The 25,126-nt window shown below is 56.0% G+C and overlaps 1 protein-coding gene across 6 annotated transcripts; it reads left to right on the plus strand.

Moving 5' to 3' along the window:
• TTC12 (tetratricopeptide repeat domain 12) lies at positions 1-23,925 on the plus strand. Of its 6 annotated transcripts, XM_064173156.1 has the most exons (21): positions 1-138; positions 1,834-1,985; positions 2,081-2,105; positions 2,569-2,646; positions 3,880-4,001; positions 4,396-4,455; positions 5,907-5,978; positions 6,368-6,428; positions 7,618-7,806; positions 8,912-8,981; positions 10,979-11,067; positions 12,209-12,377; positions 13,538-13,630; positions 14,294-14,357; positions 15,803-15,937; positions 17,360-17,458; positions 17,808-17,876; positions 19,129-19,230; positions 20,615-20,714; positions 22,232-22,457; positions 23,600-23,925. In XM_064173156.1, exons 1-21 carry the CDS (start codon positions 75-77, stop codon positions 23,673-23,675), a joined length of 2,115 nt encoding a protein of 704 aa, XP_064029226.1. In that variant the 5' UTR covers positions 1-74; the 3' UTR covers positions 23,676-23,925. The 6 variants fall into 6 exon arrangements, with proteins under 6 accessions (XP_064029226.1, XP_064029225.1, XP_064029221.1 ...); XM_064173155.1 differs by lacking the exon at positions 22,232-22,457 and having other exon boundaries at positions 16-138; XM_064173151.1 differs by lacking the exon at positions 19,129-19,230 and having other exon boundaries at positions 16-138.
• Positions 23,926-25,126: the final 1,201 nt, after the last annotated feature.

The following is a 25,126-nucleotide window of genomic DNA, read 5'->3' on the forward strand; positions in this document are numbered from 1 at the left end:
GCTGTCTCCATGGCAACAGCGCAGCGTCTGCGCCGGCCCGGGCGGGGGTCGCGCAGCTTCCCCCTGCCGTGGCCATGTTGGGCGACCCAGAGCAGGAGGAGGATTTTCAGCGCTTCCTCCGCCGTGTGGACGAGATCTGTAAGGCTGCCGCGGGGTCGAGGCGCGGAAGGGCCGCCCCGGGCCGGGCGTGGGCCGTTGCTGCCCGCGGGGAGGCGGTGGCGGGGCCGGGGGGGAGGTTTCTGTGTTCTACGGTTAGGGTGCGAGGGGCTGAAAGGGAAAGGCCGGGAGGAGGAGGAGGAGGGGGAGTGAAAGGAAGGCAGGAAAGTGATGGAGAGGAGGAAAATTCCTGCCCCCACCACCTGCCGAGGTCTTTCTCCTGGCCAAGCTGGCAGCTCATGGTTTGGACAGAGTCACTGTGTGCTGGGTCAAGGACTGGCTGGATGGCAGAGCTCAGAGAGTGGTGGTGAATGGTGCCACATCCAGTTGGCAGCTGTCACTGGTGGTGTGCCCCAGGGATCAGTACTGGGCCCAGTCCTGTTCAATGTCTTTATTGATGATCTGGACGAGGGCATTGAGTCCAGCATCAGTAAGTTTGCAGATGACACCAAGCTAGGAGCAGGTGTTGATCTGTTGGAAGGTAGGAGAGCCCTGCAGAGGGACCTGGCCAGGCTGCATGGGTGGGCAGAGGCCAAGGGGATGAGATTGAACAAGGCCAAGTGCAGGGTTCTGCACTTTGGCCACAACAACCCCAAGCAGCACTATAGGCTGGGGACAGAGTGGCTGAGAGCAGCCAGGAGGAAAGGGACCTGGGGGAACTGTTAGATAGTAGCTGAAGATGAGGCAGCAGTGTGCCCAGGTGGCCAAGAGAGCCAATGGCATCCTGGCCTGCATCAGGAGCAGTGTGGCCAGTAGGACAAGGGAGGTTATTCTGCCCCTGTGCTCAGCACTGCTCAGGCCACACCTTGAGTACTGTGTCCAGTTCTGGGCCCATCAATTCAAGAAAGATGTTGAGGTGCTGGAACATGTCCAGAGAAGGGCAACAAAGCTGGTGAGGGGCCTGGAGCACAAATCCTATGAGGAGAGGCTGAGGGAGCTGGGCCTGTTTAGCCTGGAGAAGAGGAGGCTCAGAGGTGATCTTATTACTGTCTACAACTACCTGAAGGGACATTGCAGCCAGGTGGGGGTGGCCTCTTCTCCCAGGCAACCAGCAATAGAACAAGGGGACACAGTCTCAAGTTGTGCCAGGGTAGGTCTAGGCTGGATGTTGTTAGGAAGTTGTTGTCAGAGAGAGTGATTGGCATTGGAATGGGCTGCCCAGGGAGGTGGTGGAGGCACCGTCCCTGGGGGTCTTCAAGAAAAGCCTGGATGAGGCACTTAGTGCCATGGTCTGGTTGATTGGTTAGGGCTGGGTGCTAGGTTGGACTGGATGAGCTTGGAGGTCTCTTCCAACCTGCTTGATTCTATGATTCTATGATTCTGTGTGAGGAGATTCTCCTGCTGAGCTCAGGCGAACCTGAGGCTCTGTAGATCCCAGGAGCTGCTTTCCAAACCCGCGGCTTTGGCCGACACAGAAGCTGCAGGGAGCTCTGGAAATGACTTCATGTTTGGGTCTCCCTTGGTAGAATCACAGAAGGGACCCTCGAAACTCATCCAGTCAGCAGGGACCCCTCTAACTAGAGCAGGCTGCTCAGGGCCACATCAAGTTTGGCCTCCATCCTGCTCACCAATGCCTTCAAAAGTAGATCAGAGGCCCCTGAACTCCTGGTCCCTGAAGGGTCACTGAAGAGTTATTTCTGTGTGGGGTTTTTTATTTGTTTTTTTCTTTGTTTTCAGCCAGTTTAGTGCAAGATTTGAGCTCTGCAGACTCAGCTGTCAAGGAAAAAGCCATTGCTGAAGCAGGGAAGAGGCTCTGTGACCAAGCAGCCAGCAAGGAAGGAGCCAGCAGGACCAGGGTGGACAGAACAGTCATCAACACAGGCTCTCCTGTAAGTGCTTTCAGGTGCCCTGTGCCTTTGAGCAGCCTGCTCAGGTGTTCCTTTGTTGCTCTGCGTTCCACCTGCTGTGTTTCTCTCTCTTCCAGGACCTTGCAGAAGCACAGACTGCAGGTAGGACAATGCTTGATAGAGTAATGATAGAGTAAAGGTTGCTGTTACTCCATGCAAGACTCAATTCCACTCCTTGCAAACTCAGAGCTAACTTCTGACTGAATTTTGGTTCAAGTAGGAGCACACTGAAGGGTCTCAGCTGTGCCTGTGGGACTCTTCTTGCTGTGCTTTGATGTTTTCTGCCCTCTCATCTCAGGAGTTTGTCTTCTGAAATTAAAAGCCACCAAAGCTCCCTGCAGAGATGAGAAACTTGGAGGCAGGAATGCAAATCTCATGAGCTGTGTGTCACAGTTTGTCCCTCCTGGTCCAGTTTAACTGTTGCAGTGTCCCTTAAATGTATTCTTTATAGAGAAATGACTCAGCAATGCCTTAGAGATGAATTCTTTCCTCTCATGTGTGTGTTGATCTTAATGAAGTTTGTGCTCTGTGTTTGCTTTTAAACTCCACCTCTCCTGGCTCCAAGAGGCCTTCCTGGCAGGGTTGGAAAAGGATGCAAAGGAACGAGCTCAGCAAAGGCAGAGAAATGAGCTCCTGGCAAATGGTAACCACTGGAGGCTTCTCCAGCTCATCCCCTCAGAACCTGCTTGGCAGCATCTGGCCTGGTGCAAGTGGCTAGAGAGAGTCTAAGAGGGGGTGGTTTGAAGCTGAGGGAGAGCAGGGTTGGGGCTGAGGAGGAAGTTCTGCAGTAGGAGGCTGGTGAGAGTCTGGCACAGGCTGCCCAAGGGGGTTGTGGCTGCCTCCTGCCTGGGAGTGTTCAAGGCCAGTTTGGATGAGGCCTGGAGCAGCTGAGTCTAGCTGAGAGGTGTCCCCTGTCCATGGGCAGGGAGTTGGAGTGGATGAGCTCTGAGGTCCCTTCCAACTCTGAAGACATTTCCTTCCAAACTGTCCTCTTGGTGGTCAGGGTTTAGGATGAAAGGAGTGAGTTTGAGTATTTCAGAGCTGGGACACAAACAACCCAGCAGCTCAGATGTCCCTCTGGAAGGGGAATGGAGATTGTTCACTAATAGCTCAGAAGTCTCTTGCAAACAATGACTGATGGAGACAGCAGCAGCAGAGCTGGAGTGGAATTTTGATGAGCATCCCAGGAGGAGAATCTGGGATCTGTTGCCTCAATCAGTATGTGAAGAGAGAAAACCCAAATGGCATTCTGAATGTGTGGCAAGAAACCCAAATGCTGTTGTGAATGCATGGAGAGAAACCCCAAAGTTGTTCTGAATGGATGGAGAGAAACACAACTGTGGTTCTGAGTGCATGGAGAGAGAAAACCAACTGTGGTTCTGAATGGGTGGAGAGAGACCCAACTGTGGCTGTGAGGGGATGGGGAGAGAGACCCAACTGTGGCTGTGAGGGGATGGGGAGAGAGACCCAACTGTGGCTGTGAGGGGATGGGGAGAGAGACCCAACTGTGGCTGTGAGGGGATGGGGAGAGAGACCCAACTGTGGCTGTGAGGGGATGGGGAGAGAGACCCAACTGTGGCTGTGAGGGGATGGAGAGAGAGACCCAACTGTGGCTGTGAGGGGATGGGGAGAGAGACCCAACTGTGGCTGTGAGGGGATGGGGAGAGAGACCCAACTGTGGCTGTGAGGGGATGGGGAGAGAGACCCAACTGTGGCTGTGAGGGGATGGGGAGAGAGACCCAACTGTGGCTGTGAGGGGATGGGGAGAGAGACCCAACTGTGGCTGTGAGGGGATGGGGAGAGAGGTCCAACTGTGGCTGTGAGGGGGTGGGGAGAGAGGTACAAGTGTTGTGAATCAATTTGCACTGTTCTGCAGCTCTGAAGGAGCAGGGGAACGAAGCCTTCAGGAAGGGAGACTATGCCAGAGCTGTTCAGAGCTACACTGAAGGTCTGGAAAAGCTGAAAGATAAGCAGGAGCTGTACACAAACAGAGCACAGGTCAGCACCTGGAAATGAGCTCCCCCTGCACTGCTGCTTTGCATGGATAGAACCCAGAAAGACTGAGTTGCACAAGAGGGACACCCCCAGGGACAAGGCAGCCACAGCCTCTCTGGGCAGCCTGTGCCAGAGTCTCACCAGCTCTGTACTGCAGAACTTCCTCAGCTCCAGTCTAACCCTGCTCTGCCTCAGCTCCAAACCATTCCCCTTGGCCTGTATCTAGGCAGCCCTCAGGAAAAGTCCCTCTGCAGTCCCTTCAGCTATTGCAAGGCAGCTCTGAGGCCCCCTTGGGGTCTTCTCTTCCCCAGGCTGAGCACCCCCAGCTCCCTCAGCCTGTCCTCACAGCAGAGCTGCTCCTAGTCCTTCTGCCTGGACTCCCTTGCTTTGATTTCAGGCCCACCTGAAGCTGCACCAGTATGAAGAAGCCATTGGTGACTGTGAATGGGCACTAAAGGTAACCTCGGGAGTCTTTTGTCATCAGGTCAGCAGCTCCTGGAGGGTGGGATGGGGACAGCTGGTGAGGTGGAGAGTGGAGCTGGGGTCAGGAGCTCCTGGAGGGTGGGATGGGGACAGTTGGTGAGGTGGAGAGGGGAGCTGGGGTCAGGAGCTCCTGGAGGGTGGGATGGGGGCAGTTGGTGAGGTGGAGAGTGGAGCTGGGGTCAGGAGCTCCTGGAGGGTGGGACTGGGGGCAGCTGGTGAGGTGGAGAGTGGAGCTGGGGTCAGGAGCTCCTGGAGGGTGGGCCTGGGGACAGTTGGTCAGATGGAGAGTGGAACTGGGGTCAGGAGCTCCTGGAGGGTGGGACTGGGGGCAGTTGGTCAGGTGGAGAGTGGAGCTGGGGTCAGGAGCTCCTGGAGGGTGGGACTGGGGACAGTTGGTCAGGTGGAGAGTGGAGCTGGGGTCAGGAGCTCCTGGAGGGTGGGACTGGGGGCAGCTGGTGAGGTGGAGAGTGGAGCTGGGGTCAGGAGCTCCTGGAGGGTGGGACTGGGGGCAGTTGGTGAGGTGGAGAGTGGAGCTGGAAGTGCCCTGGAGCAGTGGTGGTGCTCAGCTCCCTGCCCCCTGGGTGAACCTGAGCAGCATAAAGCAGTTGGTGTCGGAGTGCTGCCTGTGTGCTGAAGCTTTTCTAGCTCCTGAGAGCTTTTAATTAGGGGTTTGTTAGAAGTGGTAATGAGCTTTTGCCTTGGCACACATCCTCCTGGGAAGGGAAAAGGGCCTCTTGAAGCTCACAAAGATCACATTTGGTGGGAAAGGTAAAGGTGATCCAAACCCAGCGAGGAGCTGAGTCCTGATTCAGTTGCAGCAGTGATGCCCAGAGCAGATAGCTGTGGGCAGCAGCATTTCCAGCTGGTGGTGCTGAGCTCTTTGAGGTTGGGTTGGGTTCTTTTTCCCCCTACCCTGTGCACAGCTAATGAAAATTAGCACTGATTTAATTGCTGGCAGAACTCACCAAAAGGCACAGGGAAAGAGTTCTGCAGTTGCAGCCTTGTTGGTGCAGGTATTAACATGAGCTAATTGCCTGAGAGCCTGCTGGTGCTGCCTGGGGAGCAGCTCTCTGGGATGGGGGTTAGCTGCTTCCCACCTTTCACCAGATAAAAACCTTTGTCCCATGCAGTGAGAAGTTGGCACCCAGGGGGAATGACTCAGCCTGTAAACTTCAGGTGCCCTCTGTTCTGTGGCATCAATCCCCTCCTCTGTGCCTACAGCTGCCAGAGCAATCCATTAGGCACTTAGTGCCATGGTCTGGTTGATTGGGCAGGGCTGGGTGCTAGGTTGGGCTGGTTGAGCTTGGAGCTCTCTTCCAACCTGCTTGATTCTATGATTAGAAGGCTGAGAAGGGGGGGAAAAATAATGTGAGGAGGTTAAAATTTCTACCCACCTGATGAATAAATGCTTTTGTTTTACCACAGTGCAATGAGAAGTGTCCCAAAGCCTATTTTCTGATGGGCAAAGCTCACCTGGCACTTCAGCACTATGGGGAGGTAAGGTGGTGAGAGCTCCTGGCCAGGGGGCTGTGTGTTTGGCAGGGAAGCTGGGGCTTGTTCCTGGGCAGGTTCCTGTCATTATGGGCTGTAGCTGCCTGTTTTGACCAGGCTTTGTAAGCTCAGTCAAGGACCTTACACTGTCTTTTAACAGCTCCTGGTTTCAAGCTGCAGCTTCACTACCTGCAGAGGGCTACAAGAAAGCTGGGGAGGGAGTTTGGACAAGGGCTGGGAGTGATAGGATGAGAGGGAATGGCTTGAAGCTGGAGAAGAGCAGGTTGGGAGTGGAGATGAGGAAGAAATTCGTGATAGTGAGGTGGGGAGACCTCACTGTTATCACCTGCCCCTTCCTGTCTCACAATGTGAGCCCCTTGCTTTGCTCTGCTCAGTCCAGGCAGTGTTACCAGAAGATGCTGCAAACTGATCCCCAAAAGCAAAGCCTCTTTAAAGGTAAGAAACAGCAATTGTTACACTGTCACTCCTCTTACCAGCACCTAAGGGGTGGCTGGCAGGAAGATGTGGCCAGACTGTTCCCAGTGGTGCCCAGTGACAGGACAAGAGGCAGTGGGCATCAGCTTGAACCCAGACAGCTCCATCTGGACACGAGGAGGAACTTCTGTAGTGTGAGGGTGGCAGAGCCTTGGGGCAGGCTGCCCAGAGAGGTGCTGGAACCTCCTTCTCTGGAGATTTCAGGGCCCACCTGGATGTGTTCCTGTGTGATCTGCTCTGTCACAGAGGCTGGACCCAACCTTCAGAGATCCCTTCCATCCCCTGCCACCCTTCCAGGCCCTACCATCCTCTGATTCTTGACCATATCAACACAAGGAGCTGCCAAGCTTTGTTTTCTTTTGGAATGAGCTGCCCAGGGAGGTGGTGGAGTCACCCACCCTGGATGTGTGTAAGGGTCCTTTGGATGTGGTGCTTGGGGATATGGTTTAAGGTGTGGCCAGCAGAGCCAATGGCATCCTGGGCTGGCTCAGGAGCAGTGTGGGCAGCAGGACAAGGGAGGTTCTTGTGCCCCTGTGCTCAGCAGTGCTTAGGCCACCCCTGGAGTGCTGTGTCCAGTTCTGGGCTCCTGAATTGCAGAGAGATGTTGAGGTGCTGGAAGGTGTGGAGAGAAGGGCAGCAAGGCTGGGGAGGGGCCTGGAGCACAGCCCTATGAGGAGAGGCTGAGGGAGCTGGGGGGGTGCAGCCTGCAGCAGAGGAGGCTCAGGGCAGAGCTCATTGCTGCCTGCAGCTGCCTGCAGGGAGGCTGTAGCCAGGTGGGGTTGGGCTCTGCTGCCAGGCCCCCAGGGACAGAAGAAGGGGACACAGCCTCAAGCTGTGCCAGGGCAGGTTCAGGCTGGATGTTAGGAGGAAGTTGTTGGCAGAGAGAGTGATTGGCATTGGAATGGGCTGCCCAGGGAGGTGGTGGAGTGGCTGTGGCTGGAGGTGTTGAAGCCAAGCCTGACTGGGGCACTTAGTGCCATGGTCTGGTTGGCTGGGCAGGGCTGGGTGCTAGGTTGGCCTGGCTGAGCTTGGAGCTCTCTTCCAACCTGCTTGATTCTATGATGCTAAGGTGAATCTTGTAGAGTAAGGTTCTAGGTTGGACTTGGTGATCCTGAGCAGCTTTGCCAATCTGTACTCTGGGATTTCCAAGACTGTATGAACGAGGTGAACCTGGAGGAGAAAAGAATGAAAGCTGAAGAGAGAGCAATGGAGGAGGCTGAGTCTGGCAAGCTGCCTGCTGTGTCCATAAAAGAACTGCTGCAGAAGCTCAACAGGCCTGACCAGAACATCCTCTACTATGCAGGAGGGCTCAGGCTGCTGGCAGGAGCTGTGAAAGGCTGTAAGTATTTCAGAGACTCACAGAATGGGAGGGGTTGGAAGGGACCTCCAGGGATTGAGTCCAACTCCCATGCAAAGGAAGACCACTCGGGGCACTGGATGCCACTTGATGAGTCCATTCCCTGGGGGTTGTGATTCAAGGAGAAGACTAAAAGCAGAGTAGCTTTTGCTGCCAAACAAGCAAAAGTGCAGTCAGAGGGAAGCAGAAGCATTCCCCTCCCCTGCACCCCCCACTCCAAAATCTCCTCTGCTGGGAGAAGTTGACACTGGAAACACACCCAGAGGAAAGTGGCTGGCTGCAAGGGCTGAGGTTGGTCAGCTTGGAGAGGAGAAGGCTGCAGGGAGACCTCAGAGCTGCATTTCAGTATATGAAGGGGACCTACAGGCAGGCTGGGGAGGGACTGTACAGAAGGGCTTGGAGTGACAGGATGAGAGGCAATGGTTTGGAGCTGGAGCTGGGCAGAGTTAGGTTGGACACCAGGAGGAAGCTGTGCCCAGGGAGGGTGCTGAGACACTGGCACAGGCTGCCCAGGGCTGTGCTTGAGGCCCCATCCCTGCAGCCAGCCAAGCTCAGCCTTGCTGTGTCCCTGTGCAGCCTGCTCCAGCTGGAGCTGTCCCTGCTGCCTGCAGTGGGGGTTGGACAAGATGCCCTTGGAGGGTCCCTTCCAACCTGATGCTATCTGTGAATGTATCTTCTCGAAGCAGACAAGAGCTGTAGCTGAGCTTTTCAGTCTCCCTCTGGGTTTGGGTCTCTCCAGAGCTGTTTAATTGGTTTCCAAACACTTCAGTTCCCTGGGAGCAGAGTGGTTTGCAGAGCATCTCATGTTTCAGTCCTCCCCAAAAGCCTTTCACTTGCAGTCAATTGTTCTTCACGGCAGCAGGCATGAATCAGAGCAGGCTTCAAAGCTGCTTTTCCACTTCAAGCAGCATCCTTGAAGCTTCCCTTCTCTTCTGATGCTCTCCTTTCCTCAGAGCTGTTGATCCAGTGACCTTCTCTGTTAACAGTGTGCTGCAGCAGAGCAGGAGTCTGCCTTCACAAGGCTCCCTCAGCCAGCTGGCAGCAGAGAGCTGATTTGTTTCCTCTCTGGATTCTTTTTTTGTTCCAGGCACTGAGCAAACTTTATTTAGAACAAACAATGGCTTCAGTCTGCTCAGAGACAAGGAGGCTGTGAGACGGTAAGAGCTCTCCAGAGGGAGCCAGAAGGGGCTTAGGGCATGAGGAAGTGAAACTCCTGCTTTCAGGCAACACAATCACCTCTTGAAATGTAGCTGAAAAGGGCAACAGAGAAACTGATAACAGATTGGAGTGTCTGAGTTGACTGACTTGTGTCTGACTCCCCTGGCAGTGCTCTCTTGGATGCAGAGTGCATGAATTTCAGCTTCTCTCTCCTGTTTCTCCAGCTGGAGCAGGCTGCCCAGGGACACAGGCAGGCTGAGCTTGAGTGTCTGCAGGGACAGGGTCTGATCAATACCTTTATTGATGGTCTGGACCAGGGAATTGTGTCCAGCAGCAGTAAGTTTGCAGATGGCACCAAGCTAGGCAAGGGCATGGAAGAGGTCATCTTGAGTGGCATCACACAGCACCTGCAGGATGGCCAAGGGCTCAGGCCCAGCCAGCATGGGTTTAGGAAGGGCAGGTCCTGCCTGACCAACCTGAGCTCCTTTTATGATCAGGTTCTCTGCCTGGTGAATGTGGATGGAGTCTACCTGGACTGCAGCAAAGCCTTTGACACTGTCTGCCACACGAAGCTCCTGGCACAGCTGGCAGCTCCTGGCCTGGACAGATTCACTCTGATGTGGGTCAAGAACTGGCTGGAGGGCTGGGCCTAGAATGGTGGTGAATGGTGCCACAGCCAGCTGGCAGCTGGCACTAGACGTGTGCCCCAGGGATCAGTGCTGGGCACAGTCCTGTTTAATATCTTTATTGATGATCTGGAGCAGGGGATTGAGTCCAGCAGCAGTAGGTTTGCAGATGGCACCAAGCTAGGAGCAGCTGTGGAGCTGTTGGAGGGTAGCAGAGCCCTGCAGAGGGACCTGGCCAGGCTGCATGGGTGGGCAGAGGTCAATGGGATGAGATTGAACAAGGCCAAGGGCAGGGTTCTGCACTTTGGCCACAACAACCCCAAGCAACACTGCAGGCTGGGGCCAGAGTGGCTGAGAGCAGCCAGGCAGAGAGGGCCCTGGGGGTGCTGGGAGAGAGGAGCTGCAGAGGAGGCAGCAGTGCCCAGGTGGGCAGCAGAGCCAATGGCATCCTGGGCTGGCTCAGGAGCAGTGTGGGCAGCAGGACAAGGGAGGTTCTTGTGCCCCTGTGCTCAGCACTGCTCAGGCCACCCCTGCAGTGCTGTGTCCAGTTCTGGGCTCCTGAATTGCAGAGAGATGCTGAGGTGCTGGAAGGTGTTTGGAGAAGGGCAGCAAGGCTGGGGAGGGGCCTGGAGCAGAGCCCTGTGAGGAGAGGCTGAGGAGCTGGGGGGGTGCAGCCTGCAGCAGAGGAGGCTCAGGGCAGAGCTCATTGCTGCCTGCAGCTGCCTGCAGGGAGGCTGTAGCCAGGTGGGGTTGGGCTCTGCTGCCAGGCAGCCAGGGACAGAAGAAGGGGACACAGCCTCAAGCTGTGGCAGGGCAGGTTCAGGCTGGATGTTGTTAGGAAGTTGTTGTCAGAGAGAGTGATTGGCATTGGAATGGGCTGCCCAGGGAGGTGGTGGAGTGGCTGTGGCTGGAGGTGTTGCAGCCAAGCCTGGCTGGGGCACTTAGTGCCATGGTGTGGTTGGTTGGGCAGGGCTGGGTGCTAGGTTGGGCTGGCTGAGCTTGGAGCTCTCTTCCAACCTGGTCTGTTCTGTTCTAGCACAGCCCTGGGCAGCCTGTGCCAGTGCAGAGCTTCTCCTGATGTCCAACCTAAATCCCCCCTGCTCCAGCTTCATGCTGTGCAGTGCTCCTGTAGGGCTGTGTGTGGTGAGGGCAGAGCAGAGCTGAGAGATCACAAACCTGCTTTGGGGGGAGGTCTTCTGGAAGAGAAGTCTGAAAGCAAATCTGTGCAGCAATACAGGGCTGGGTTGAGACTCTGAGCTTAAATGTTCCTGTGCCAGATCCTCATCCCTGTGGGGCTGTTCTGATGTCCCAAGCTGAAGATGCTTTGCTCTGTCCTTTGCTCTCCTGCTGAGCCAACACTTCTAATTTAGGGGCTTCTGTGCAGAGAGAAGAAGCAGTGCTGAGGTGGACCTGGCTGTTGCTCTCCTCTTGCTATGGCAAGCTGTCTGCTCTGGAAATGGTAAAGCCTCATCATGCCCATTGGTCACTGCTGCTGTGCTGCCAGGGTGGCACTTGCAGCACTCTCCCCCAGCTCTTGGGGCCAGATGCTGCTGCAAACTAAGTTTCAGAGGTCAGACACAAGTGGTAGAGGTTTGCAGAAGCAAATTCAGGCCCAAGGACTGGGGCTGGAGCTCAGGGACACCATAGCTGGGGGCTGGAGCTGAGACTCAGGGGCTGGAGCTGAGGCCCAAGGACTGGGGGCTGAAAGTCAGGCCCAAGGGCTGGGGGCTGGAGCTGAGGCCCATGGACTAGCTTCATAGGATCAACCAGGTTGGAAGAGACCTCCAAGATCATCCAGTCCAACCTATCCCCCAGCCCTATCCAGTCAACTCAGCTCTGTGCAAGATGAGATTCCATTTCCAGTCTCTGTGAGCATCTGAAGTCTGCTGGAGGCAGTCAGTTCCCTGTGGTTCTTGCTGTCCTTGAGGTGGTCTCTCTTGTCTGAGTTTGCCTTTTGTTATAAGCAGTTAGACCAGCACAAGGCAGAGTTTCATTGCAGAGCCATGAGAGGAGGCTGAACTGGCCACTGGGATGCTGAGAGGGCTGCAGCAGCTCTGCTGTGAGCACAGCCTGAAAGAGTTGGGGCTGTGCAGGCTGGAGCAGAGGAGGCTCCCAGGGGACCTTCTTGTGGCCTGCCAGGAGCTGAAGTGGGCTACAAAAAAGCTGGGGAGGGACTTTTGAGGCTGTGAGGGAGTGTCAGGAGTGGGGGGAATGGAGCAAAGGTGGAGGTGGGGAGAGTGAGGCTGGAGGTGAGGAGGAAGTTGTTGAGCAGGAGAGTGGTGAGAGGCTGGAATGGGTTGCCCAGGGAGGTGGTTGAGGCCCCATGGCTGGAGGTGTTTGAGGCCAGGCTGGCTGAGGCTGTGTGCAGCCTGCTCTAGGGTAGGGTGTCCCTGGGCATGGCAGGGGGGCTGGGGCTGGCTGCTCCTTGTGCTCCCTTCCAACCCTGCCTGATTCTATGATTGTAACTTCTCTGGATGAGGAGTTCCACATGAGTGGATGAAATCAAGACCTGGAGTTATTTTCTAGCACCCCAAGGAAAACCTTGTGAGGGGAAAGGAGATGCCATTGTGTGAATCTCCTCTGAACTCTCCTTTCTGCAGAGGCAAATCAACATCTTCTATTGACTGACCCTGATGTGAAGGCACAGCTACCAAAGCTGCTCTCCTCTGGGGTAGCAGAGATCCAAAAGGAGACACTGGCACTGATTTCTCTTTGCTCAGAGAATGAGTATGGCAGGAGACTGCTGGGACAGCACCGAGACCTAACCAGGTAATGAACTGCTGCTCTACCTCAGAAAGAGGTCCCTTAGTGCCTGGGGTCACAGACACTCAGTGATGGAACAAGAGGGAGTGGATTGAAGCTTGAGGAGGGCAGATTGAGACTGGAGATGAAGGAGAAATTCACAGACGGAGAGGGTGAGGAGACACTGGCACAGGTTGGCCAGGGAGGTTGTGGAGCACAGAGAGGGAGGGTGAGGAGACACTGGCACAGGTTGCCCAGGGAGGTTGTGGAGCACAGAGAGGGAGGCTGAGGAGACACTGGCACAGGTTGCCCAGAGAGGTGTTCAAGGCCAGGCTGGATGAGCCCTTGAGCAACCTGGAGGTGGTGGGAGTTATCCCTGCCCACAGCAGGGAGATTGGCACTGGCTGATCCTGAAGGTCTCTTCCAACCCAACCCAACCCATTCTGTGACTCCACGACCTCAGAGGATCCAAAATGCAGCTCTGGCAAAGTGAAGTTTACTGTGCTTGAGCTCTATGATGCTTCACCCTCCCTTCCAACCCATTCCCTGGATCTCTGAGCTCCTTCCTCATCTGCTGCTTGGCATTTAGGATTATTCCAGTGCTGCCATGACTCACTGAGTAGAGAAAGAGCCAACAGCTTCTTCCCTTTATCCTATCATCCTGCTATTTGCTTCCAGAGCTAAGGAGAGGATAGGTTTTCATTTCCTCCCATGCAGTAAATGCTTTGACATCCTTGGCTGAACAGGAAAGATTCTCCAGCAGTTGTGCACACTTCACTGTCTCCCATCCAACATTAACCCAGAGGCATTTTGCCTGGGAGGGAATGTTAAAGAAATGAACTACAGCTGAGGGAATGCTTTAAGAAAGAGGCAGACAACCTTCAGGTGGCTCCAAATATATCAGGGGGGGCTTGAAATTGTTCCTGATTGTTCCTTTTGGAGGGCTTGGGATATTGATTTGGTTGGGGATTCGTTGGCTGAAGCAAGGATTTGGAGTGCCCCACAACAGTTATCCAGCCTGGTCCCAACCCTACTGACCACAAAGGGGTGTAAAAAGTGGGATCAAGGAGAAGCCTTCTGTGATCCATCCCAGGCTCTGTTGGTGCACTTGAAAATAGGGTTGGGATCTTTTACCAATGAAATCAGAGCTGACAGAGATCTCTTTTTGGTCTCCTCCTAATGAACAGCTGGCTGCAGATTCTGATGGGCTTTGTCCACCACAGGGATGCCAGGGCTGGCAGTGCCATGGACATCCTGTGTGCTTTAGCTGCAGAAGAGAGGTAAGTGGCATCTCTGGAGGGGTTGGGTTTTGTCCAGTTGGGTTTGGCTTGTGCTGTGAAGGTGAACTGCTGGCTGGTGGTTGCCTTCTCTTTGTGTTGTGGTGTTGCCTTGATTCATAGATTGATGGAATGGGTTGGGTTGGAAGGGACCTTCAAGCTCAGCCAGTGCCAACCTCCTGCCATGGGTTAGGGACACCTCCCACCAGCCCCAGGTTACTCAAGGTCTCATCCAGTCTGGCCCTGAATACTTCCAGGGAGGTTGTGGAGCACAGAATGTGATCAAAGATCACATTCTGTGCTTCTGTGCTCCACAACCTCCCTGGGCAACCTGTGCCAGTGTCTCCTCACCCTCCCTCTCTCTGCTCCACAACTTCCCTGGCCAACCTGTGCCAGTGTCTCCCCACTCTCACCCTAAAGAATTTCTTCCTCCCTCAATCTGCCCTCTTTAACCTTCAATCCATTCCTTCTCATCCTGTCACCCCCAGCCCCTGTCCAAAGTCCCTTCCCAGCTCTCCAGGAGTCTCTTCAGGTACTGGAAGGCTGCTCTGAGGTCTCCCTGGAGCCTTCTCTTCTCCTTGCTGAACAGCTCCAACTCTCCCAGCCCCTGTGTGTGTAGCCTGAGGCTCCAAGTGTGCAAACAAAACCTGCTTTGTCTGCCAACAGGTTTGTGGCCCAATGTTCTCCTCTGCTTCCCACAGAAGTTCTACCTTTGTTCACCCAGCTGCTGGTAAGAAAGATCTCAGCTTCTGTACTCCTGCTCTGCTTTTGTTCCACCCTCCCTGGCTGCCCTTTGTAGGGTTGCAACCAATTGCTCCTAGCCAGACCCCTTCTGTGATAGCTCTGCAGTAGCTGCCATGTCTCTGGTGCTGCAGGCACAGATAACCCAGTTCTGGGGTCAGATTTCCTCAGGAGGAGGCTCTTGGTCTGCAGTCACAGGATCAGAGGATGTCAGGAGCTGAAAGGAACCCAAAGAGCTCATCCAGTCCAAACCCCTGCCAGAGCAGGACCACACAATCCAGCTCAGGGCACACAGGAACACATCCAGACAGGCCTGCAAAGGCTCCACAGAAGGAGACTCCACAACCTCTCTGGGCAGCCTGTGCCAGGGCTCTGGGAGCCTTCCAGTCAAGAAGTTCCCCCTTGTGTTGAGCTGGAACCTCCTGTGCTGCAGCTTCCATCCATTGCTGCTTGTCCTATCCCAGGGAGCAGTGAGCAGAGCCTGTCCCCCCTCCTGACCCCCAGCCCTCAGAGATTGATAAGCACTGATTAAATCCCCTCTCAGTCTTCTCTCCTCCAGACTAAGCAGCTCCAGGTCCCTCAGCCTCTCCTCACCAGGCAGTGCTCCAGTCCCCTCGTCATCCTCACAGCCCTCCCTTGGACTCTCTCCAGCAGTTCCTGTCCCTCTGCAACTGGGGAGCCCAAAACTGAAGGCAATACTCAAGAAGAGGTCTGACCAGGGCAGAGCAGAGGGGAAGGAGAAGCTCCCTGGATCTGCTGGACACACTCTGCTTGATGCCCCCCAGAATCCCATTGGCCTCTTGGCCCCCAGGGCACATTGCTGCCCATGGATGTTCTCCCCCAGCTCCCTCTCCTTGGGGCTGTTCTCCAGCAGCCACCTCCCAGCCTGTCCTGCTGCAGTTTATTATTGCTCCCCAGGTGCAGGACTCTGCACTTGGCCTTGTTGGACCTCATTTGGTTCTTCTGTGCTCAGCTCTCCAGTCTCAGTGCTTGGCTTCTGCCCATTACTGGTCTCATATTCAGCCACTGGTGATGTGTCAGGGCAAGGATTTCACCCTCACCTTTGTGCCATCCTCTTGATGTGACTTTAATCCACTGCCACCACCTCCCACCAGCTCCAGGTTGCTCAAGGGCTCATCCAGCCTGGCCTTGAACACCTCCAGGGAGGTTGTGGAGCACAGAAGCACAGAATGGGATCAAAGATCCCATTCTGTGCTTCTGTGCTCCACAACCTCCCTGGGAAACCTGTTTCAGTGTCTCCTCACCCTCCCTGGGCAACCTGTGCCAGTGTCTGCTCATCCTCCCTGTCTATGATCCACAACCTCCCTGGGCAACCTGTGCCAGTGTCTCCTCACCCTCACTGTCAAAAATCTCCTCCTCCAGCCTACATTTACCTTCTCTTCATGATTTCTTCTTCCACTCTTCTGGTTTTAGGCCTCTGCCAAGCTGGTGAACCAGGCAGCCCTTGCCCGCTGCGTTGGCATCGTGGGGAGTCTGTGTGCAGCTGTGGGCATCCGAGTGCAGCTGGCTGAGTGCAGGGAGTGCTGGCAAGCCTGCCTACAGCTCTTGGTAAAGCACTTTGCTGCTTCCCTGGGATGGTGTCTTCAACCCCAGTTCCTGTGGGAATGGCACTGGTGTGCCCATGTTTGCCTCTTGCCCTAACAGCTCTGCCCTGTGGCTGAGATCTTCCTGGGCTGGAGACTGGGAACAGTTTGTCTATGGACAGAGTGGTCAGGCAGGGCCCCAGGTGCCATGGCCACAGGGGGGTCTGGAACACCTCAAGGGATGGGGAATCCACAACCTCCCTGGGCAACCTGTGCCAGTGTCTCCTCAGCCTCCCTCTCTGTGCTCCACAACCTCCCTGGGCAACCTGTGCCAGTGTCTCCTCAGCCTCCCTCTCTCTGCTCCACAACCTCCCTGCCCAGCCTGTGCCAGTGTCTCCTCACCCTCCCTCTCTGTGCTCCACAACCTCCCTGGCCAACCTGTGCCAGTGTCTCCTCACCCTCCCTCTCTCTGCTCCACAACCTCCCTGGCCAACCTGTGCCAGTGTCTCCTCACCCTCCCTCCCTGCCCACTCTTGCAGTAAAGACATTTTTCTTCCTCTCCAACCTAACCCTCCCCTGGCACAATTTCAGGCCATTTCCTCTCCTTCCTTCACCTGAAATGAGGGAGCAGAGCCCAACCCCCACCTGACTGCAGCCTCCTCTCAGGGAGCTGTAGAGAGCCCTGCAGGAAGGGCAATCTCACAGAATGAACCAGGTTGCAAAGGACCTCCAAGCTCATCGAGCCCAACCTGTCACCTAACCCTTCTAATTCACTAAGCCCTGGCACTAAGTGCCTCATGCAGCCTCCTCCTAAACACCTCCAGGGATGGGGACTCCACCCCCTCCCTGGGCAACCTATTCCAATGCCAATCACTCTTTCTGCCAACAACTTATTCCTAACATCCAGTCTTAACCTGCCCTGGCACAGCTTAGAATCATAGAATCAAGCAGGCTGGAAGAGAGCTCCAAGCTCAGCCAGCCCAACCTAGCACCCAGCCCTGCCCAACCAACCAGACCATGGCACTAAGTGCCCCAGCCAGGATTGGCTGCAACACCTCCAGCCACAGCCACTCCACCACCTCCCTGGGCAGCCCATTCCAATGCCAATCACTCTCTCTGACAACAACTTCCTAACAACATCCAGCCTCAACCTGCCCTGGCACAGCTTGAGGCTGTGTCCCCTTGTTCTGTTGCTGGCTGCCTGGCAGCAGAGCCCAACCCCACCTGGCTACAGCCTCCCTGCAGGCAGCTGCAGACAGCAATGAGCTCTGCCCTGAGCCTCCTCTGCTGCAGGCTGCACACCCCCAGCTCCCTCAGCCTCTCCTCACAGGGCTGTGCTCCAGGCCCCTCCCCAGCCTTGCTGCCCTTCTCCAAACACCTTCCAGCAACTCAACATCTTTCTTACACTGAGCCTCCTTTCTGAAGCTCTCCTCTGCTTTGCACACAGGATCAATACTTGTCCAGCCCACCCCAACTCCAGGAGTGTTCCTTTGAAGTGCTGGGCCTGATGATGAATTTACTGCTTGAATCCAATGTGGTCATCCAGGTAAATCAGAGCTGTGAGTGTCTTTGGTGGTGGTGTTCTTGGAGCTGCCTGAGCAGCTGGAATGTTCTCCACCCTTGGCAGAAGTCAGAGCAGAACATTCCAATAGAACAGATCAGGAATTGGAAGGTTGTGTCAGGGAGAAAGAGTTTAGGAGCAAGACCTTGGCTGCATTAGGTGGCTTTGGTCACATCAAGCTTGGTGCAGCTCTTAAAGCCAAACCATTCTGTGAGTTCCTTAAGTGAGCTGTAGGTACTGGAGGCTCAGCAGCTTCCTGCCACCTGTGCCACTCACCTGGGCTCTCTGTTGCCCAGTGCCTTGTCTGGACCAGTTCTTCATGTTGCTGTTTCAGGGCTTGGCTCTGGACATCAGTGGCAGGTGCATGGCTCTGCTTGGGGACCAGGATGGAGGCATCGTCACAGTAAGTGTTTACAAGGAGGGTGAGGGGACACTGGCACAGGCTGCCCATGGAGGCAACCCCTCCTCACAGGGCTGTGCTCCAGGCCCCTCCCCAGCCTTGCTGCCCTTCTCTCAACACCTTCCAGCACCTCAGCATCTCTCTTCAATTCAGGAGCCCAGAACAGGACACAGCACTCCAGGGGTGGCCTGAGCAGTGCTGAGCACAGGGGCAGAAGAACCTCCCTTGTCCTGCTGCCCACACTGCTCCTGAGCCAGCCCAGGATGCCATTGGCTCTGCTGCCCACCTGGGCACTGCTGCCTCCTCTGCAGCTCCTCTCTCCCAGCACTCCCAGCTCCCTCTCTGCCTGGCTGCTCTCAGCCACTCTGTCCCCAGCCTGTAGTGCTGCTTGAGGTTGTTGTGGCCAAAGTGCAGAACCTGCCCTTGGCCTTGTTCAGTCTCATCCCCTTGGCCTCTGCCCACCCATGCAGCCTGTCCAGGTCCCTCTGCAGGGCTCTGCTACCCTCCCACAGCTCCACAGCTGCTCCTAGCTTGGTGTCACCTACAAACTGACTGATGCTGGACTCAGTCCCCTGATATCAAGATACTGAACAGGACTGTGCCCAGCACTGGTCCCTTGGGCACACCACTGGTGCCAGCTGCCAGCTGGATGTGGCACCACTCACCACCACTCTCTGGGCCTGGCACTTCAGCCAGTTCTTCACCCACATCAGAGTGAATGGATCAATCTGCAGGCAGAACAATTTGGGTGGTTAGCAGCTGGTTCTTTTTTCAGTTCTCACATCTAAGTCACACCCAGGAGGCTCTGCTCTTAGTGATGTAGTCTTCTCCAGGTAGTAGTTACTCAAGGGAAAGGGAGAGGAGCAGATGTGGCCTCAGTGTCTGCTCACCCCTGGGTTGTCTCAGTGCTGGTTTGGTCTCTGCTAGGACTTGATTTCAATAACTAACCCTAGAGGGAGTTGTCCTGACCTCACTTTGGTCTCATCTCTCTCTACCCTGAGCCTTTAGAAGCTGTGCTGAGTTCAGCTTCCACTCAGAGATCCAAACCCCAGCTCCTAAAGGTGCTCTCTGCTGTATCTCTGTGCACTTCTCCAGCTGCCACCTGAGTTACTTTGCCTTTGTTCTGCAAAAAGAAAAAGAAACCCAACACAAGGCTGTGGCAGCTGCCTGAAGTTGTCAGGACAAGTAAACCTTTTGCATTTAGCTGCTGTTTCTTTGGGCTTTCTCTCTTCTCTCACCCTCCCTTCGGCTGAAGAGAGCCACTGGAGTGCTGAGCCGCATCCTGCCAGCAGCCCCCTGGGCAGTAGAAGCAGCAGTGGCAGGAGGAGTGGTGAAGAGGATGATCAGGTTCTTGAAAGTAAGGGCACTGGACAGAACTCACTCCTCTTCTGCTGTCCTGTCCTGTAAGAAACCCAGAGCTGCCTCTCTGCTCAGCCTCCCCTCCCCAGGACCTCCCTCTGCATCTGTGTCCTCTGCTCTCGCACTGCTCTCAAGGGTAGTTTTAAGCCAGGCTGCCCTCCCTGCCCCTCTGTGGCTCCCAGGCTGCCCTCCCTGCCCCTCTGTGGCTCCCAGGCTGCCCTCCCTGCCCCTCTGTGGCTCCCAGGCTGCCCTCCCTGCCCCTCTGTGGCTCCCAGGCTGCCCTCCTTGCCCCTCTGTGGCTCCCAGGCTGCCCTCTGTGGCTCCCAGGCTGCCCTCCCTGCCCCTCTGTGGCTCCCAGGCTGCCCTCCCTGCCCCTCTATGGCTCCCAGGCTGCCCTCCCTGCCCCTCTGTGGCTCCCAGGCTGCCCTCCCTGCCCCTCTGTGGCTCCCAGGCTGCCCTCCCTGCCCCTCTATGGCTCCCAGGCTGCCCTCCCTGCCCCTCTGTGGCTCCCAGGCTGCCTTCCTTGCCCCTCTGTGGCTCCCAGGCTGCCCTCTGGGGCTCCCAGGCTGCCCTCCCTGCCCCTCTGGGGCTCCCAGGCTGCCCTCCCTGCCCCTCTGGGGCTCCCAGGCTGCCCTCTGTGGCGCCCAGGCTGTCCTCCCTGCCCCTCTGTGGCGCCCAGGCTGCCCTCCCTGCCCCTCTGTGGCGCCCAGGCTGCCCTCCCTGCCCCTCTGGGGCTCCCAGGCTGCCCTCTGTGGCTCCCAGGCTGCCCTCTGGGGCTCCCAGGCTGCCCTCCCTGCCCCTCTGTGGCTCCCAGGCTGCCCCTCTGGGGCTCCCAGGCTGCCCTCCCTGCCCCTCTGGGGCTCCCAGGCTGCCCTCCCTGCCCCTCTGGGGCTCCCAGGCTGCCCTCCCTGCCCCTCTGGGGCTCCCAGGCTGCCCTCCCTGGCCTTCTGTGGCTCCCAGGCTGCCCTCCTTGCCCCTCTGGGGCTCCCAGGCTGCCTTCCCTGCATGTGTCCACCTCTGGGCACTGCTGTGCTCTGCACCTGTGTGCTTAGCAGAATGCAGATGTGGCTTCTCCAGGTGTGCTGTGATGCAGATAAAATGAGCCTAGGGAAGCTTGTGGCTCTCAGCAAGCAGCAGAGGAGTTGGGTTTGGAAGGAAGTGAGCTGCAGGGGCCCAGGGGAGCTTGTTTGTGGCTGGCAGCAAGGAGATGGTTCTTGTGTCACCTTCAGCCTGTGCTTACCCAACAAGTACACTGCCAAAGCTCTTCATTTGGTATTTGGGGTTGGGTGAGGGAATGCCTATGTGCCTCCATGGTACCTGAGCTGCTCTACACCCCAGGAGTGAGCTGGGGGGTTGTTAATGTCTGCTTCCATCACATCTAGGTGGGAGGAGAGATCACCTCCACTTACGCCCTGAAGACCCTTTGCATCTGCACCAGGAGCAGCAGAGAAGCTCAGGAAGCTCTGGTGAAGGCTGATAGAAGTAAGTGACAGCTTCACTGCTCAGAGGCTGAGCACAGAGAGGTGATCTCAGTATCAGCCAAGCAACCTAGGAGCTAATTCTTTACCATGAGGGTGGTGGAAGATGACCACAGGTGGTCCAGAGAGGTAGTTGTGGCCTTAACCCTGGAGCTGTTTGAGGTCAGACCCACCAAGGCTCACCCTGCTCCAGTGGAGGATGTCCCTGGTGACTGCAGAGGGGTTGGACCAGGTGACTTTTGGAGGTCCCTTCCAAACCAGGCCATGAATCTATGAACCTGGACCAGTGGGAGGTGTCCCTGCCCCTGGCTGGGGGCTGGAGCAGATGATCTCTAAGCTCTCTTCCAGCCTCAGCCATTCTCTGGTTCTATGAGGTTGAGGCTGTTGGCTTTGACTTGCTCATGGCTCTTTGGCCTGGTGTTGGAAGGGAATGGCTGTGGAGACAGAGTGCTGCTGGCAGAGCAGGTGTCAGGGGATTCTGAGTGCCTTTGCTTTGCCTCTGTGGTGTAAACACTTCTCAGACTGCTTTAAAACCCAGATCCCATGAATGCTGATTTCACTGCAACAGAGAACAGCTGAAGTTCAACTCAATGCTTGAACCTGTCAAGGAGCTGTCAGCTGCTGCAGCTCAGCTCTGAACCCCAAGGATTTGCACTCACTCAAAGCCTCTCAGAGCATCCCCTTCCTTCTGCACACCCCACAGGAGTTTTGCTGTCAGCTGCAAGGTGAAGCTTGCAAGAACACTTCTCTCACTCACTCATTCCTCCTAAACTCCTGGGGATTCAATCCTGGCAGCAGCCACTGCTTTGTCTTTGCCCTGTTGCTAGGAGCCTGTCTCAGGATGTTAAATTGCAGCTGGGCCACTGAGTTTAGCTTCTGCATCAGCTCCTGCTGCTGGAGCAGCACTTCCCTTGCAGGAGGCATCACTGCAACACAAGAGCTGGGATGTGAGCAAGGACAGAAACCCAAAGGAACCTGTGGAAGCCTCAGGGAAGTGTGAAGGCCATGGCTGGATGGTGGTTAGGAGCAGTCTGTTGGGATGGGATTGCTCTGAGTGCTGCTGTGGCCTCAACTGCTGCTGCTGCTGCTCACAGGAGCCAGCAAGAGCTGTGCAGCTGTCAGGATTCAGGGCTTGGGTTGGAAGGGACCTTAAAGTTCATCCATGGGCAGGGACAACTCCCACCAGCACAGGTTGCTCAGGGCCTGATCCAGCCTGATCCTGAGCACCTCCAGGGAGGTTGTGGAGCACAGAAGCACAGAATCTTTGATCACATTCTGTGCTTCTGTGCTCCACAACCTCCCTGAGCAAACCTGTGCCAGTGTCTCCTCACCCTCCCTCTCTGTGCTCCACAACCTCCCTGGCCAACCTCTGCCAGTGCCTCCTCACCCTCCCTCTCTGTGCTCCACAACCTCCCTGCCCAACCTGTGCCAGTGTCTCCTCACCCTCCCTGCCAAGAATTCCTTCCTCCAGCCTCCATCTGCCCTCCTCAAGCTCCATTCCCTCTGTTCCCATCACTACAGGGTTCAGAGTGCTGCTGAAGCTCTTGGACTCAGAGAATGAGACCATTGTGGGCAATGCTGCCCTCTGCCTTGGCCAGTGCCTGGCAGTCCCTGGAGCAGCCAAGTCCTTGCTGGATTCCAACGTGGTGATGACACTCTTGAGGCATGCTGGTGGTGATGCTGCCAGGACTTCAGTGCAGGAGAACTCAGCAATTGCTCTGGGGAAGCTGTGTGTGGCTGAACCAAGGTATTGTGACACAGATCTTTGCTGTCCTCTACCACCTGCTGGTTGTGGGTTGGTAATTCCTGACAAGGAATCTCTTTCCCTGCCTCTTAAGTCGAGTTCTCACCTTTGGTATTGTTCCCCACCTCTGGTATTGTCCCCACAGCTTTGCTTTAAGGTGTCCTGCATTGGTGCTTGTCTGTCTCAACACATCTCAAAGCTCATTTTGCTTTGCTTTCTGATGTTCCCTGTGCTGGAGGGATGGAAGGAGAAGCTGTGACAGGAATAATGAGAGCAAATCCCTCAGCAGCCTGTTCTAGTTGGAAAGGTCTCTGCTGAGTGCAGCAGGGTAGGCCAAGGTAGAGCTACAGAATCAGTCAGGGCTGGAAGGGAGCACAAGGAGCAGCCAGTTCCAAGCCCCCTGCCATGCCCAGGGACACCCTACCCTAGAGCAGGCTGCACACAGCCTCAGCCAGCCTGGCCTCAAACACCTCCAGCCATGGGGCCTCAACCACCTCCCTGGGCAACCCATTCCAGCCTCTCACCACTCTCCTGCTCAACAACTTCCTCCTCACCTCCAGCCTCACTCTCCCCACCTCCACCTTTGCTCCATTCCCCCCACTCCTGACACTCCCTCACAGCCTCAAAAGTCCCTCCCCAGCTTTTCTGTAGTCCCCTTCAGACCCTGGCAGGCCACAAGAAGGTCCCCTGGGAGCCTCCTCTGCTCCAGCCTGCACAGCCCCAACTCTTTCAGGCTGTGCTCACAGCAGAGCTGCTGCAGCCTCTGAGCATCCTCCTGGCCCTGCTCTGGACACTCTCCAGCATCTCCATAGCCCTCTTGTCCCAGGGGCTCCAGAGCTGGATGCAGGACTCCAGGTGGGGTCTCAGGAGAGCAGAGCAGAGGGGGAGAATCCCCTCCCTGGCCCTGCTGGCCTCACCTCTGCTGCTGCAGCCCAGCCTCTGCTTGGCTTTCTGGGCTGCAAGTGCACACTGCTGGCTCCTGCTGAGCTTCTCCTCCAGCAGCACCCCCAAGTCCCTCTCCTCAGGGCTGCTCTCAGCCACTCACTGCCCAGCCTGGATTTGTGCTTGGCATTGCCTCCACCCAGCTGCAGGACCTTGCCCTTGTTACCTCTCTTCTCTTTATGCCCTTTGTGTTGTCTTTTCAGGCACCTTTTACAGCTCAGGAAGCTCCATGGCCTGACCATCCTCAACTCCTCCATGAAATATGTGCACAGCAACTGAACCCTCCCAGGCAGCTCTGAAATGTGCTCTGAATGTCCCTTCCTGTTGGCTATTTTTTGTCTTTGCTTCAACAAAACCAACTCCAAGCACATCCAGGTTTTTTTCCAAGCCCTCCTCAAGGTGTTTGCTGATCCTCCCCAGCAGCCACAGAAGGATCAGCAGGAAGAAGTTTATGATCTAGGCTAAGAAGTACAATAATAACTTGCCTGAAGCTTGTCTTTGCTCTAATAAATGAAGCTGCCCATCCTGACAGGGAAGTTCCTTGCTGGTTAATCACTGCCCTATGGCTCATCCAGGCACTGCCCAGGCTGTTGGAATGAAACAGAAGTCACTTCTGGGTTGTGATTTCCTCACAAAGTTTCTTCACCTGTTCCAGAGCTGCTGGGAGGGCAGCTCAGGGGAAAAGGAACTGGGAGAACATCTCCCACCAGCCTCAGGTTGCTCAGGGATTCATCCAACCTGGCCTTAAACACCTCCAGGGAGGTTGTGAATCCTCCCCAGGTGCAGGACTCTGCACTTGTTCTTGTTGGACACCTCGTTTGGTTCCTCTGTGCCCAGCTCTGCAGTCTCAGGGCTTGGCTTCTGCCTGTTACTGGTTTCATAGTCAGCTTGGTTACAGGTACCCACTGGTGAGGTGTCAGGGCAAGGATTTCACCCTCAGCTTTGTGCCATCCTCTTGATGTGACTTTAATCCACTGCCACCACCTCCCACCAGCTCCAGGTTGCTCAAAGCCTTATCCAGCCTGACCTTGAACACCTCCAGGGAGGTTGTGGAGCACAGAAGCACAGAATGGGATCAAAGATCACCTTCTGTGCTTCACAACCTCCCTGGGCAACCTGTGCCAGTGTTTCCTCACCCTCCCTCTCTGTGCCCCACAACCTCCCTGGGCAACCTGTGCCAGTGTCTCCTCACCCTCCCTCTCTGTCTGTGATCCTCAGCGTCCCTGGGTGCATTTAATAAGGCCAAGTGCAGGGTTCTGCACTTTGGCCACAGCAACCCCAAGCAGCACTACAGGCTGGGGCCAGAGTGGCTGAGAGCAGCCAGGCAGAGAGGGCCCTGGGGGTGCTGGGAGAGAGGAGCTGCAGAGGAGGCAGCAGTGCCCAGGTGGGCAGCAGAGCCAATGGCATCCTGGGCTGGCTCAGGAGCAGTGTGGGCAGTAGGACAAGGGAGGTTCTTGTGCCCCTGTGCTCAGCACTGCTCAGGCCACCCCTGGAGTGCTGTGTCCAGTTCTGGGCTCCTGAATTGCAGAGAGATGCTGAGGTGCTGGAAGGTGTTTGGAGAAGGGCAGCAAGGCTGGGGAGGGGCCTGGAGCACAGCCCTGTGAGGAGAGGCTGAGGGAGCTGGGGGGGTGCAGCCTGCAGCAGAGGAGGCTCAGGGCAGAGCTGATTGCTGCCTGCAGCTGCCTGCAGGGAGGCTGCAGCCAGCTGGGGTTGGGCTCTGCTGCCAGGCA

Source organism: Pogoniulus pusillus, chromosome 38, assembly GCF_015220805.1.
Source record: "Pogoniulus pusillus isolate bPogPus1 chromosome 38, bPogPus1.pri, whole genome shotgun sequence".
Classification (NCBI taxonomy): domain Eukaryota; kingdom Metazoa; phylum Chordata; class Aves; order Piciformes; family Lybiidae; genus Pogoniulus; species Pogoniulus pusillus.